The sequence below is a fragment of the Anas acuta genome, chromosome 5, assembly GCF_963932015.1.
Source record: "Anas acuta chromosome 5, bAnaAcu1.1, whole genome shotgun sequence".
NCBI classification, from domain to species: domain Eukaryota; kingdom Metazoa; phylum Chordata; class Aves; order Anseriformes; family Anatidae; genus Anas; species Anas acuta.
In genome coordinates, this window is record NC_088983.1 from 15244921 (window position 1) to 15261117 (window position 16197).

Genomic DNA, 16197 nt, shown 5'->3' on the forward strand with positions numbered 1-16197 from the left:
CAAGTTCTAAAGTGTTTTTCTGCTGTTTCCCATCCAAGCGATTTTTCATGGTGTGCTGGGTAAAGAGTTATTAACTGCAAACAGATTTAAGTGCTGAGGACTCCCTAGATCTAAACCGGTGCTTGTCATTCAAACACCCCAGCACGAATCAAGTACAAATGTGAATGTTCACAGCCAGTGCAGTTCATTTGGTAACAAGCATGCATTTAGCATTACACAAAACACAGCTGTCTGCCTCTTGACAATCCGTGCTTCTCCTGATACGTCAAGGGATAAGGGGCAGAGAACAGGCACTTATCTTTGATGGTGAACTTTAAAAGTATATTTTCATTTTACATATCGGTCTATTCCTTTTCCATGTGTGTTTCAAAAATGTCTTAACTCTTTGGCTCGGTACCCAGGTATTCCAGCTGTTATTCTAAGATGGTGGAAATTAAAGTTCTGTTGACTTCAGTGGAGTTCTGCCAGTTTTGCTTAGAGGAGGATTTGGTTTCAGGGTATTTTGTGAAGCCTAGATCTGACACACACTCTGCAGACACCGTGGGTGCTGGGTAGAAGATGTACCGATGCCAGTCGCTGAAATGAGGGGAGAAGGGGAATTCCACTGTGTAGCAAGGTTTGTGGTTCCCACCTTTGATCTGACATGGAAATGAAATGATCAAGCTGGCTTTTGCAAAGGTGGAACTGCGCAGACTGTCCTCTTCTAACACAGAATGATGTGCTAACGGGTTGGGACTGTGGTCCTGACTCCAGGTAGACTTGTACATTCCTGATCACTCCAAGTCCAGCATAGCAGAGGTTTCCACTTTGGCCTCCTCAGTTCCTCATTGGTGCTATATTCTCAGGTCACTGCAGCCTGAAAGCATCTCTCTCACAGTATAGCACTAAAAAGCCTTAGCCAAACTGAAGTGCTGCTTTGTTCACACCCAGGAGAGGGAATCAGTGCCTGAAAACTTCTGAGCTTTTTCCAACTGTATCGTCTCCCCTCTTCAAAGTTACTGTGTCTCTCAAAATTTTCTGTCCTTAAATTATTACACCTCTAGCAGTGCTATCACAAAAAATAAATAAATAAAATAAAATAAAAATAAATAAATAAACAAACTGTTCCAGCCAGCCCAAAGCAACAGAATTACTGTAGGATTCATGTGCACAATAGCAGAACCCAGATGTGTAAGTAATGAACCCATTTGTAAGGGTATCATTTGAACTCTATGAATAAGTAGTTCTCAATCCCGACTTTATTTAGTTGTCTCTGTGCATAATCCTGCTGCAGACACTGTCGTTAATGGTAAATCTCCCATGGATTTCGGTGTGTGCAGGTTGGGGCCCTCATATATTAAGGGCTTATCATTGCAAATTTGCTGTAACCACCAAACGCTCACAGCTCTTGTGTGCCTCATCTTCAGCCCTGCAGAGCCATCATAATGCCATGTGTGTGATAGGAGAGGTATTTCCATGGCAACAAATGGAATCAAAAATACAGATTCTGACCTTGCTGTGTGATCAAACAAAACAGAGAAGCTGGGCAGCAAAGACAAAAGTTCATCAAACGCAAGTGCCTACAACCCCAGCAAAGAGATGGGAGAGAAACAGCAGATAAAGACAATATATTTCTACTTCTCTGAAGTTCTGCCCCAAGGCACAAGTTTTTCCACAGATTTTTCCAATGCTAGGATATGCTGTGGTTAGCCTGAGTATCTTACCCTGCAGAAAGCTCCAAGGGGAGTAAATGATAGCTTGCTAATAAGGCCATTTCGTATTAATTCTTTCTGCAGGATAAACTTTGAAAGGCAGGATCATTTTACAGCTCCTTCCCATAGATCTTAGAACAGCACACTTGACAAATAACATTTCAATCTCATCTTATTTTTTCAGAGTTGCATTAACAGCCTTTGCTTCAGAGCCCAGGGTGGAATCAGTGACCTGCTCTGAATCAAACACTGGATAAGGAAAAGAGCTGGGGTAGGAACAACGTGAGTGGCCTTGGCAGTGGGGCCATTGTAGGGAGACAAAGACAAACTTGAGTGGATGGACAGCTGTAAAGTTTTAGGTGTTGTTAGGAAGATTGGCTATCTTCATCACAGCTGAGTGTCATTTAGAGATGAGCTTCCAATTCCCAGGTTGAGTTTGTGAGGACCTTTCTGAGACCCCTAGCCATAATGAGCTGTGGAGCAGTCAGTCACAGGGTTTAACAACATCAGCATTAAACTTTGTTACATCTTCGTGGTAGAAGAAGGAGTGTGGTCTGTATTGTCCCAAAGCAGATGCAATTCCAGTCTGATCTTACATCAACAGAACTACAACTGTTAATTAAAAATAAATAAATAAATAATAAAAAATCCAGAGAAGATGAAGGATTTCAGGTCTGGGCTCCAGCACTCAAAAAGGGAAAGTGCCACTAGTACAGGTAGTTATGCCTTGTATTTTGGCTAGTTTTTGAGAACAGATCACAGTAGGAACAGATGACTCCTGTGATCCAGACAGGATGGTGAAGCCTTGATTGGGTGGGTAAATGCTAGCTGGACCCAGGAAGGTTCCCAAGCGTGCTTACAGTCAGAGTCCCACTTGCACCCTGACACTTACTTGTTGCCTTCTGGTGGTTCCAGTGCTCAGGGACCTGAGTTTTCATTGGCCTCAATGAGCAAGTTCCAGCTGAGACACTGTGCAGGTCTGAAATGAGCAAGCAGCTCCTGCTTTGCTGCCTCTACCTCTGCCTAATACAGCAACTAAATCTCATCAGCCATTTGATGCAATGGAAGCAAACGAACTGCATCTGAAGGAGGATTTCACAACACAAGTGTCTTGTGACCTGGAACCACAATGATACGTTTGCCTTCATAATCAATTCTGTAAACATTTGTATAGAGCTGCAAGAGACTGGGAAATTTAAAAAGCAGTAGAAGAGACCCTTAAAAATAGCAAAGAGTAATTGCTTTCCTTTACCATCATCCTGCTCCTTATCTTCTCTGCTGATGGTTCCCACAGGCTGTTCCTGATGGGGTTTTAATGGGACAAAGGCATTGCCTGTTAAGTAATACATCCAGCAGAGGCCAGGAGCCCTGATTTTGCTGTAGTACTGATATCCCCTGTGGCTTGAACACAACCTAAGCTCCTTCGAATTAACTTCCTTTTGTGGAAAACACAGATCCCACTGCAGCGGATGTTCTGTGCTGATACTTGTGATGTAGGTTGATACCTAATGCTGTAGCAGCACTAAGTGTTATTTCTGTGGTCTAAGCATAAATCCATGTTTGATGAAATTAATGGGTTATTGAGTCATATTTTTCAGGACTCTCTTACAGATTGCTGATATTTGGGCTTTTTTTTTTTTTTTTTTTCTTCAAAGCACACACAGTTCTGCTTATTGACAGGAGAGATCCAGGAATTCTGCCAGTGGAGATCTTGCTTCTTCATTGATATTTCTGGAATTCTGTAGCCCCAGATATGTTCCCTCCTGTTTGTGCTAATCCAGATTAAATTGATGAGGTTAACCAAACTACTCCTGACATGCATCAGCATAAGGAAAAGTGATCTGACTTTTTTGTGTGCATCTCTTCTGTGGCTGCTCAGCAATAAATGTTTTGTGTTTTCTCCAATTCTTCTGCATCACATAAAAGTTTAAGATGTGCCTGGGTAGGTGTAAGAAGAACTGAGGCAGACTGCAATGCAGTCTGAGTTACTGTTTGCTTTATGTCTTTCAGAAGCGCTCTGGAGGTGTGTGCTCCTTCCTGCATCGAGTGTGCTGGGCAGCACTGCCACTGCAACTGCTCCTCCTGTTGCTTCTGCTCCTGGCCTTCCTCCTGCCCCTGGCAAAGGACAAGCGCAGCTGCACGCTGGCAAACAACTTCGCTCGGTCCTTCAACCTGATGCTGAGATACGAGGCCCCACCTCCAACCTGACTTCTTGGCGTGGCAAGAGGTGACTCAGAAATACAGACTCTTTTTTTAAATTATTTTTTTTCTTTCTTTCTTTCTTTTTTTCCTAACAACTGCAAGTATTGTAGACTTTAGGGCTTCTAACAAGGCCATCTTATCAAATGGGTATATCACAGAAATGCAGCATAAGATTAGTCCACATTAATCAAGTATTTGAGCAAAAATATTATTTTTACAATATTTTGTTATAACATTGATAAAGTGTATATAGAGACTCTGTATATGTGTGTATATATATACAAAAAGTATAAATGCATATCTGTGGTCAAACTAACATCTCCATCCACTCATCCACTGTTTGGAGATAATCCTGCAATGTTTATGTTTATATCATCTTTCAACAAAGAACACTGAATGGTGGTGTTCTTGTGGTTGTTTTTTTTTTTTTTTTTTTTTTTTTTAATCAGATTTTTAATGTTTGCAACCAAAGTCAGCAAGTATGCAAAGATGCAAACATGCACCAGAGCGTGAATTGGGGAGCAGGTAGAACAGAGTTGTGTTGGAAGACAGTGGTTGACATTCAGCCTCAGGAAAACTGGGACAATTCTATTTAAAATCTTGAACTGTTTTTTCAGTATCTGGATGCAGGTATTGCAGAAGGTAATGGAAAATTTTCCGCTGACTTAAATAGAAGTGGGGGTGGGCCTTCTTTCGTTCTCTCTCTTTTTTTTTTTTTTTTTTTTTTTTTTACCAGATTTCTTTTCCAATTACTGTGTTCTCCAGCCCACTTGAATCAAGAGAGGTAGAATACAGTAGGAGGAAAGCTGGAAAAAAAAGACTTTTTTTGTTACATCTATATAGAGGATTTGTAAAATCAGGTCATAATTTTCTGAACAAATTTGTGAGCACTGAACAAAACCTTATATTAGTGATTTTGTCTTGAAAAAAATGGTGGAGATTTTATTATTAATATTATTATTGTTATAACTTTATAAAGAGTCATTTGGGAATGGATTATAAAGCCTGAACAGTGGGATACAACCTGCTTCAATGTCATCATTGCAAAAGTCAGAACTACTTTAATAATACCTCCTTGAAAACAAACTTCTTTCATAGTCTATTTTTATGTTAATGTCTTAATGTTTTGCTGTGATGCGAACTGACTGTATCAAAGGCAGGCAAGCATGGATTTTTATATAGGCTGAATGCCAAGATGATAACAACTTATCATTTATTTACCTAGCTTTATGCCTGATTTATCAAATTTCTGAATGTACATTTTAACATTGCCTTTTAATGCAAAACCTCAGCTTTAGTGTGATGAAACCATTCTTGGTGGTGTTTTACCTAATTGATTCCTGAAAGAAAGGGCAATTTCTAAAATTCTATGCCATTTCTGAGAGCAACCTTTATTTTAGCCTCAGTAATTGTCATGGGGAGGAGGGGGGAGAAGAAGAAAAAAAATAACAGAAGAAACAATTATTTTTCCCATCCTGGCTTTGGTGCAGGAGAAGTTTGCCTTGTCCATACCAGCATGTGGTACTTGGTGTTTTCCAAATATATTTCAAAATAATGTTAAATCTGTTGCACAGGTAAATTATTTAATAGCTGAGGAATTGGAGGAGGAAGTCATTTTTCTTTAACAAACCCATGAATGTTTTGTTAAATAAAAATAACTCGAGTAGAGTAGGAAGGCAGAGCAGCAAGGAGCTCATTATGGGCATAGAGTGGAGGGGAACAAGCAGATGTCAAAGAAGAGTAGATAGAGAAGAGAGGGGTCCAACAACTTATAAAACCTAAGAAAGGAAGTCTTTTGAATAACAGAAAGGACAAGAATACAGTCTCTAAAGAAGAAACATTTCTGAATCTTTGATTCCCTCTCCCTGCTCAAGTATTGATACTATTGCATATTAAACACCCTTTCTTCAGTCAGATTTAAAATGGGGCAAGTAACAGGGAGTCTGCCAGCATTCTGAGGAGGCTTTTTTGCCATCAGCACTCTTGCACTGTAATGCTTCCAACTGCAGTGATTTTGCTAGAGTTATATAAAAACATCAGATTTCAGATGTGAAAAAGAGCAAAGGATAGCAGGGAAGGTGAAGGTATTCAGGTAGAGTGCAAGGGGAGTGTGAGGAGGTTCTGAACTGAAGCAAATTAAAGCCTGAGTGTCAGGAGGCAGCAGAAGAGAGGAAGAGAGCAGGCAGAGGGGGCACTGACAGCAGAGAGGTGAGGGGACAGGCTGTATGCTGAGAGATAACTAAAAGTTATTCACAGCTAAACAGGAAGCGAGGGAAGGCAAGGCCTGTCATTTCTTCCATGGAGGAGCCAGATGGAGAGGAGCTCTAATTCATCAGAGAGCAGAGCGAATGAATTCCTTCTTTGCAACTGTTCTTTCTGGAGGCAGAGGGCATGCCTCCTCCTCTCCCCCGATTAGCTGCTCAGGAGCCATACACAGTCCCGCAACGCTTCTCTAAGCATTGCTGCCAGCCCCAGGGGAAGAACCCAGTGGCTGTGCAGCAAGGAGCTAATCATCATCAGGCACAGCTCAGTTTCTAATGAAATGCTTCAACAGAAAAGAAGTGTGAGGGAAGAGGAGCAGCGACAAAACCTGCTGTATGGGGTTGTGTATACGTGTGCTTGTGCACACACTTTTCTCTGGTGTAGCTACGTTGCACTTCTCTGAGTTTTGCTGAGCCTCTCCATGTGATGAAAATAAATGCCAGTAAAAAACAGATTTAAAATAATGAGTGAAAATATAGCCACAAGAGAAAATCAAAAGGGGCATATACAAATTTCCACTGTGAAAGCACATAATCTCACATCGCATTTCTTTCTGCCCAGCCTTTCTAATATGGATGATTTTTACGTAAGCATGCAACTGGATAAAGAAAACTTACACGAAGGACCACAGCAGAAAACTGCATCATCACCCTGATGTTTTAGTGTTGTGTCAGGATCTAAAGAAAAAAAAAAAAAAGAGAGAGAGAGAAACACTCTTGTGCTGCTGGGTTACATTCATTTTCTTCTTCTCCTTTGTTATCTTGCATTTTTTTGCTTTAAATCACAGCAAATCTATTCTCCTTAACGTGTGTTATCTAAATATCTCACTTAAGTGAGATATCTTTCTACATCTTTACAATGGAATCCCCTTGAAGCACAAGACTTTGATTTCCATCTCACTTAGGACAATTTCACTTCTTTTTAATGACCTTACCTGTCCAATGAGATTAAAATTTTGCTAAGGAATTTTATTCCCTTTATTTCTCTAAGGAATTTTAGAAATAGCAAAAGTAAGCTTGAAATGTAAGTTCAAAGTTTACTTTCTTTTTTATTCTCTTGTTTTTTTCTGAAAAGTTTAAGATACCGATAGCTGGAGGTGTGCATAAATATTAACTAAGTCAGTAGTAGGAACAATGAAAACAAAATGCTCAGTTCAATTTCCAGGGAACAGAGCAAAGGCCAGATTGCTCAAAACACAAAATAAATCATAGTGTTTCTAAATCAGTCCTTAAAATCTTGAGCACTGTTCTTCATGTCTGAATCATTGATCACAGATGATTTGGGGATTATATCCTATTTCAGTGCCTATAAAACGCTCATGCACCTCTGACATCTATTTAACTGTGATGTTTTGTAGTTCAGCTTCATATTGGGGCTGCTGTCTTAAAACATCCCTTGCCAAAAACCTGGGATGTGCAAAACAGACAAGTGTCTACACCTGAGTGCTTGCACTGCTTTAATGCAGATCCAGCCACTGTCGGAGAGTGTGAAAGCCCTATAAAATAGACTGAAAATGATTGAGCTTTTAAATTGTTTGTGCATCTGACTCAGACCATGTAGCCTACACTGCACGTAGATCCGCAGCCTGTTCTCAGAGCAGAGTCTTTGTGCTTCTGTCCAAGCTTTCTTGCCTGCCCTATCGGACCCAGTAGGTGATTAACCACATTAATGACCCATCAGTGCTGAAGGCAAAATCCTACAGTCTGATGCCAAAGCATTAAAGTAAGAATTCTGCACAGCCCCAAGGGCATACTTCAAACCCAGCCTTCAGAGTGAAAGCAAGCCTAATTTATAAATTGTAATTGATTTTGTAGCCAGATGCTTTCAACAAAATTTTCCATGACTGCAACACAGTGAAGTAGAAAATTGCTATTGTGCCACATGTCTCTGATTTCAACTAGCAATTTAGATTATACTAAATATTATTTATATATGCCCTCTCCAGAAATCTCTTTATGAAAAATGTGTTCAGTTCTATATGCATATAAAAATCATCATATTCACTTGTTAGCACAGAATCTGCAGAGTGATAATCATTTCTACCAAGCTCCAGCTTATTTGCCCTGACTGAGATATTAACCTAGCTAGTAAAAACAGCTAATGATTGCCGGATACCCTTAGAATTTCTGTTTCTCCATAGTCTTTTTCACTGGGAGTCAAACACCTCAGAAAGAACAAATGTCTCCAAAAAAATGGCCACCACTAAATGCATTTATGGTAGCCTCTGCATGTCAACAGAAGGTTACAGACTGAAACTGATTTATTATCCACCCTAGTATACAGTATTTTGCCTTTCAAGAAATATTATTATAAATATCCCAACAAATATATCTTCACCAGGCATTACAGCTGTCTCCCAAGTCATAGGTTACGTACCCAGCTGGCTGTAAAAGCTGCTTTTGGAATCTTTCCTGCCCATTGGATAGTATCATTTGCTATCCTGCAGCTGAAAACACTTCTACTCAATGAACTATATCAGCTTCTTCCAGAGTTGCTGGGGGCTGGCAAGGATATTCTTAGTAGTGCTCAGATCATTGACCTGTTCTGAGCCATTGCAAGTTTATTGCATCAATCTAGCTGTCAGTGCTCAGCAGCTCTCAGAAGGCAGTTTATTAAAATACTAAAGATAACATTGTTGGTAGAGACATTGTGATTCATTCAGAAACCAATCTTATTATTTTTGCCATTTTTAAACATAATTATAAATGGATTATACTGGGTTCAGATCATAGATAGTCATAGATATTGGGTAACTGTGTAGAAGGTTTTAGTCACTTGACTGGCAGAAGTATGTATAAGAATTAGGGGTTCATTTTGCATTTGATCAATGGTAAAACAAAACAAAGTCGAGATGCTTGAATATAGCTTTTTTTATTTATTTTTTTTAAATATACATCTATAAAGCAGGATGGAATAGTCTGTCATACAGTTATTTTTTCTAATTCTTTTCTAATTTGTCTATCCAAACTAAAATATGAATGCATCTAATAGGTATCAGTAGATCTGAAAAGAAAATGAAGACGTCAGGAATATATCAAGTTGAGCAGCAGCCTGAATAGCTGTTACCTACCTCTGTTACCTATCCTACTTCAGCAAGTGCCAGGTGTGAGCTGGTTGTATCAGTGAGCCATCCCCCCTCCTCCTGTCAAACCATGGGTGAGTTGAAGCTGCTGTGCTGAAGGTACAAAGTCATGATGGCAGCAGCAGGAGACATGAAGTCTTCAAAAGGCAACCTGGTATCTCAGTGCAAGAAGTGAACACGTTGGATTGGCATAATGGGAGCAGCCCCTGACTAATGACACAGGAACAAGGGTTTGCCAGACTGCTCTGCCAGACAAAATTGTGACAGTGGCCATCAGCATTGTCCAGCTTCACCTTGCTGACTGTGAAAGAGGCTTCCTTCAGGGTGCTTCACTTTAGCTGAGATCTGAGCCTTGGGGGTGCTTCTTTCTCCTCACTAAAGACAGAAGGAACTGCTAATTCAAATGCCTCAGTGACAGATTAATTGTAGGTGGTAGGTGCTGATGTGCCAGGAAAAGACACAGGAAATGCTATTGTGGAGAGAAAGATAATGAGGGTCTCTGTTCCATCCTTGGGAATCAGGGGTTCATTATACATCTGAGGTAGGCGAGATTTTTTGTTCCTTTCCAAGTAAATGCAAGGTGTGGCCTTCAGTCTTCTGGGTTTGGGGATGAGCCTAGTCAATGCCTTATTGAATGCCAGGGACTGTCTGGCTCTAAGCAATCAGGGCAATGAGTTCCACATCTTTCTGCCACATGAAAAAAGTATTCCACTGAATTAGGTTTCAAAATGGTGGGGGTTGCTTGATTTTCCTTCTCTGGCCCGTGTGTTGAATCTGAGGAAGGAGACAGACCACTGTTACCCTCTCCAGACCGTTTGTCATCTTCACTTCTTTTATCATGTCTTCTTTCTTTGTTTACTTTCCAAAGTAAATGAACCCAGTCTTCTCTGCTTTTCATAAGGCACCCATGAACTTGATCATTCCTGTCACCTTTCTCTTAACTGTTTCCAAAGCCAATTCTTCATTGATACACATAGCAAAAATTAAGGTCTAGTTTCAACGAAATGAAAAACTTATTGGCCACCTTTCTTGGTTTTTACTCCTCCACTTCTCCATCCTGTTCAGCTTCCCTCTCTCCCTGCAGCAGTCCTGCTGCAGCACTTAGGCTTGTCTTTCTGTCTGCCAAACTCTGCTCGTCCTCAGCCCCTCCTTCCAAGGGTTGTTGGAAAGTTTCATGCCAGAGTCTTGGTCCCACAACAGCCAGCCCTGTCATTCCCCCATTGCAGCTCCTCCTGCAGATGCTCTGCCTTTTTCTACCACACCCTGTAGCAAAACAGCCATCTGGCTCCTTGTACCCATCTGAGGCAGCTCTGGCCCCTGCTGCTCTCTCTTTGGAGTCTTCTGCCCATGTCTTGCCCTTACCTGCCTTCTGTATTGACTCGGGGACCATCATTAATATTCACACCTGCAGATCAGAGTGCAAGGTGTTGCTTAACAAACAGTTATTAGTGATGAAAGCCCTGCCATTAGCATTGTTCAGAGCCTGCCCAGACCCTTTTTTCCTCCTTCTCTCTAAGCAGGTTTTGGTGGGTAATCCAATTACTGCATGCAGAAAAGTGCCCCTTAATCAGCGTGGAGGGCTGGTATTTTCGGATCTGTTACCCTTGTGCTGCCACTGCCTCTATGAACACTGCCATGTGCCGCTGGGCCCAGGGCTGCGTGCTCATTGGTGTCTGCCCCAGAGCTGCCCAGAATGCTTGAGTGTTGCTGTTAGGCATCAAAATAAGCCAGGACACTGTTTTATTTTATTTTTTTTTATTTTTTTTTTGAGTTGAAGAAAAAAAAAAAAAGAAAATGGTCACTTCTAGCAAGCTGATTTCACAACTCATTCATCAAGCCCTCTAGCAAACTATTTGTTTTAGCTCCATTTAGTTCAATCAAAAGCTGTATGTTAAAAAAGGGAGGGAAATTTGGAGAGGCTGGAAGCTGAGGGCAGGCTGTGTTGCCACCCGCAATTATCTGGGCTTTGCAGTGAGGCCTCCAGTTCAAATCTGGAGTTAGGAGCTGGTACTGTTCCTAAAGTGGTCCCCACCTTCACAATCAAATTGTTTCTTTTGTCAAGTCCAACAAGCATCAAACACCACAGGCTTGGTTTCGCTATAGCTATGAACACCTCTGTATGGTACTGTCCATTGCTAAGAAATACACGTATGTATTTGTGTATGAATGGAATGGGAAGTGTAATTATTTTTCTGCTTAAAGAAAAGTGACGTTCCACTTCACAATGTAACTCTCAAGTGCAGCTTTTAAAAGAAATTCTGTCTTGAAAGAAAGCTGGGAAAGTTTAGAGGTATGTGTTTAATAAGCTTTAATGAGCTTTAATAAGCTTTGAGTTAGAGCTTCAGCCTCTGAGGTGAAAACCTCCCAAGATTATTTTCCCATCAACTTCCCAGATCAGACACTAAGAGTTTAACCTGGGAGTCATGGACTGAGCACTGGGGTTTCTGAAGGTATTTGGATGCTGGAGGTACTGAACGTACAAACACCTCAAACACCTACCCTCATTTTGTACACATAGTTTACTGGAAATCGAAAGACCCCTCTTTGTCTTTCTCTGAGACCCTGACTGTTTTTGTCTCAGTGGATGTATTGCTTTTGATCAGTGTCATTATTTAAATGTTTTCCTTGTAATTAGTGCTTACCCAGTTTATGGGGTGATTCCAAGAGAGCATCCTGGAAGCCTCCACCCCGCCAGCCTCCAAGCTACCTTCCCAGCCTCCTACCTTCTTCTCTGTTTACCAGGCTGTGCTGGACCACTGTGAAACAATTACACAAGCAATAATGCGGGTGTTGCATTTTTCTGTCATTGCTTTTGTAAGACGTAACACCACATTGACTTTGAAAAGTGGTAGGAGACCCAGAAACCTCATTATTGTTTACTAGCAATATAACCAACGTACAGTGCTTCTGCAGAGGACCTGTCCTCACTTCTCAAAACAGCTGGCTGTCTTGGGCCCAATTTCATTAACAAGGCTGGATTATAAACACTCTTGGATCCCTTCACCAGCACTCCATTAATCTTGCTTCCATCAGTTTTTGTGCTTTTTTTTAGTCTTAAGCTAGAGGAAAATTTAAAGAAATGTGCTGAGACACCCTTTTAGGGTGCATTAATATCCCATGTGCATCATAAAAATTATGGCAAAATGAAGGGATTTACTCTCACATTGAATAAAATTAATAAGAACTTCTAATGAATGTATTCAAATTATTAAGAACAGCCTGCAGTGAACTTTTCTGTAATTGAACCATTCTCTGCTTTTAATATAAAAGTCAGCAAATATTGTATTCTGTTAGAAGTGACATGGAACTAAAATGGGAATTGTCCAGAATTAGAGGCTTATTGATACAGATCTGAATTACACCATTATGTCCCATCTTACATCACCTGCCCCAGGGCCCTGAGGAAAACCAAAGCTGTTCACAAGAGGAACTCAAGTTGTGAATGGCTTTAAATTCTTCAGAGCTCCTCCATGGGTCCAGGGCTGGTAGTGGAGAGGACCAGACAACTTCCCGTGAACCCTGTGCATTCTGCTTGCTGAAACCCTGGCTTGAATTCAGGCCTCCCCCTTCCCAGCCCAGCTTCTTGTAAATGTTAATGTCCAAGTAGAACAAAAATGTTAGAGGCAATTACAGCACGAACATCTCCTCTTGTTTATGTGTAGTAGCTGATAGCAGAGTCTGCAATAATAATCTGTGTTTATACATGTGCTGTTCAATGTAACCGCTGCCTGCAAAATACCTTTTAAGTGTCACAAAAAAATAACTGGATTGATGTCACTTCTTGCTTGTATGAATACAATTATTTGCATTGCAGGGACCAGTTCCACTTTTGTCATGTTATTTATGATTTTAAAATACATTTGTGATAAATTAGGCTCATTTCTAAGGTAAACAATACTGGAGCCAAGCAGCTGTCTCTGTACATGTGCATGTTATCACAGCTGATATCAAGTCCAAGTCAGACTCCTCGTCTTGCTTGGACCTTTCCTTAACCTTTCTGGCTTATTCAGGGAAATGCGGACCAGTCTATTTTCTTATTAAAAATGTGGCTTTTTGAAAAGCTAAACTTATTTTTTAAATCCTTTCTTTTTACAACTGTTGACTCAGAAAGACTGTAACACTCATATTTTTCTAAACTGCCTATTGCTTGTGTTGGAAAATAGTATATATAAATATATTTTTTATTCTACAGATTTCCATGTAGTTTTGAAGCTCTTTGTTTTCATACATGTCCTCCTATTTGCTAGAATTATCTCAAGGAGCTGGACGCTTCTGTATGCTGACTCTCTATGAAATCATATAAAAATGCAACTGCATAAAAAAGACTGAGTTTATTTTTTGTTTAAATTGCTGGAGCTAAGTTGTCTTTAGTGTTATTCCACGCAAGATGTGCGGAAAGAAATCAGGTCATTTTTTCGAAAGCCTGGACTGCGTTATGTAGCACTTCCTAAAAAGCCTTGACTGCAAGTCAAGGGAGTTTATCCTAGAAATGGTGCCAGTCCGGGGCCTGACTCTGTAGTTCATTCACACCGTTCAGAACCTCATTTCACAAGCAGTCCCGTGAAATTTCACAGGAAATATTAAAAATAAGAGCCTATGATGTGTGAATAGCAGTGGCAGAGCGAGGCCCTTTTCTAACAACGGATGGGGCCTTTTCACCAGGAGGAGGTTGAGTTCTCAGTACCTCAGGACAGCACTTTGGGTTCCCTCCTGGGCTGTGGGCACCTCCTGTGTGCTCTGGGCTTACCCCACAGCTGAAACACCAGATTAAATCAGTTGAAACTGCACATGTAGATGAACATAATAGAAACCTACGGTGCAATATTGTGGAAAATGACCTGATTTCATTCCTCAGGGCAGCAGTGGGGGCTCAAGTCACCTGCAGCCAGGGCTTCTGTGCACCTGTGAAGCAGAGACCCGTGGTGTGTGTTGTGATCGTGGTGTAACATGGCAGGATTCCTGCACGCTGCCTGCAAAAACACTGCCTAGTCCTCTGCCTTGCTAGAAGCATACTTTCAACAGTAAAAGAATCTGATACCACGGTACTCTTCTTGGATAGGAAGGCAGCTGCGACCTCCTGTGATCAGGCCACATTATTCTGAAAGCTTATCCCTTGATGACAAATAAAATACGACGTGGCTTTGCTGTTGGCAAGGGGGATAAAGAGACTGGAAATTCATCACCCCAAGCCTTCGCCTTGTGACTTCTGTGACACTCCACTGTTTGCAGTGAACTATGTTGCATTGGATATAACATCAGAATATTTTATTTTATTGCATGTATTCTTTTTTGTAATAAAGAAAAAAAAAAAAAGGTGTTGCAGTTATAATGCCATAAATAAAAATACGTTTTTCTTTGTAAGGACTTTTAAATCATTCTGGGGGGCAGTTTTACGTTTTCACTGTGCTTATTTCTTATTTTCAGAGTATTTGGACTGACCTAGAAACACCCAGAACAAGTGAAGCAAGCATAAAATTTGCTGCTGCCTGCCTCTCTGCTCAGGTACCACTGAAGGAAGGTTGTGCTGAAAGTACCTGCTTCATTCTAGCCCTCTAAAATTTAATAGAAAATGTCACCTTTTCTATAAGACTGTGATGCTGCTTGAATAGAATTCTTCGGAACCCAAAGAAAAAGTGAATTTGCTAAATCATATTATGATTCAATATAATTTTTTACAGAGTTAGCATCTGACATTTCCTCTCTATGGTGTTCCCCTCAGTCCCAAACCTGGTAAGACAAAGGGGAATTTTTTCAGGACCTCAAACCTGGAATTACCTCCAGTGAGCGAGCAGTGTGTTACTTTAGCTGCTGCTGACTTCTCCGAAGGCTAATCACCGCAACGTGTGTGTGCGGATGCACAGCTCTCATTAGCATCCGAGTAATTGCTGTTTTCTTTCCTGAATCTTTATGAGACAGAGTCTGCCAAGTTCTCTGACATGAAAGGGCTCCACAAGCAGCTACTTCTGGAGGAATGGGAAACCGCTACGATTTTTTGGTTAACCTATGGGCTCAGTTTCCTGTCGCTTTTATGAACACACTGATCTTTATCCAGGTCTTCGTGACGTCTCTCAGGTATTTGTGCAATGTGGTCCTGTGCCTTCCTATGAGCTGTCTCCCATTAAGCCACCAAAAGCAAACATGCAAACACTTCAGCTGACCATAGCTGTGTCAAGATCTGACCAGCAGCTCAAATTCCTCCCAGAAGAAAGTGGGGTAAAACAGGTGAAAACTGTGAAGGGGGGGGTCAGTTACATTGCTCTAAGGGCTGCAATCAGTGCACAAACAGAATTTCTTTTCTTTTCTTTTTTTTTTCCTTTGCAAAATATATTTTCATCTTGCAGGTTTTGTTGTTGTTTGATTTGCTTTGTTTTGTTGTTTTGTGGAGGTTTCTTTGTGTACATTAGGCCAGTTCTTCTGGTACCGGTAAGGAAACTTGGAATCACTTGATTTTGCCCCAGACAATGCACATAGACCAGGGAAGACTGTCTTCCAGCAGGGAGGGGAAAAAAATGCCTAAAAATAGATAAAATAACTCATTCTTGTATGGTGAATGAATATTTTGTTGACCAGGTTCAGGCTGCAAACAACTTTACAGCTGATCAGCGGGAGCTGGTACAGTCAATGAGAATTATTATAAACACTTTTAGAGGACAGTGAAATACTCTGAGCAGTTATAAATCTCCTAAGTCATATATTACTAGATAAACACCTGTTTCAGATAGAAACCCCACTGCTGGAGGATAGAAATATCTGTTTAGGTTGTAGCCGCAAAAGGTGGCAAGTTCAATAAATAAAAATAATAAGGTAAGACCCTTAAGTGGAGTAAATCAGGGTAGCTGCATTAAAGCTGTTGGAACTAAGTCAATTTACAACAGTAAGAATCTGGCTTGTGGTCAGCAGGGATTTTACTGAATGCTTAAAACCTCTCCATTTAGAGAGCTCTCCTCTGCCTTCTGCCTC

At 40.8% G+C, this 16197-nt stretch overlaps 1 protein-coding gene and 1 long non-coding RNA gene across 8 annotated transcripts in view; one reads left to right on the forward strand and one right to left on the reverse strand.

The window, feature by feature from the left end:
* The window catches only part of SYNE3 (spectrin repeat containing nuclear envelope family member 3), a 65508-nt gene extending 49926 nt beyond the window's left edge, over positions 1-15582 (forward strand). For 6 of the 7 annotated variants that reach the window (XM_068682842.1, XM_068682844.1, XM_068682840.1 and 3 more), the window contains exons 18-19: positions 3702-3918; positions 14662-15582. In XM_068682842.1, coding sequence (XP_068538943.1) covers positions 3702-3899 — 198 coding nt within the window. In that variant the 3' untranslated portion in view covers positions 3900-3918; positions 14662-15582. The remainder of the gene's footprint in view (positions 1-3701; positions 3919-14661) is intronic. The other variant, XR_011096891.1, reaches the window with a different exon arrangement.
* On the reverse strand, positions 1435-2918 carry LOC137856937 (uncharacterized). Its single transcript, XR_011096892.1, has 2 exons — positions 2584-2918; positions 1435-2303 (listed from the first exon to the last, which is right to left on the reverse strand). It is a non-coding gene; the product is annotated as an uncharacterized lncRNA (long non-coding RNA).
* Positions 15583-16197: the final 615 nt, after the last annotated feature.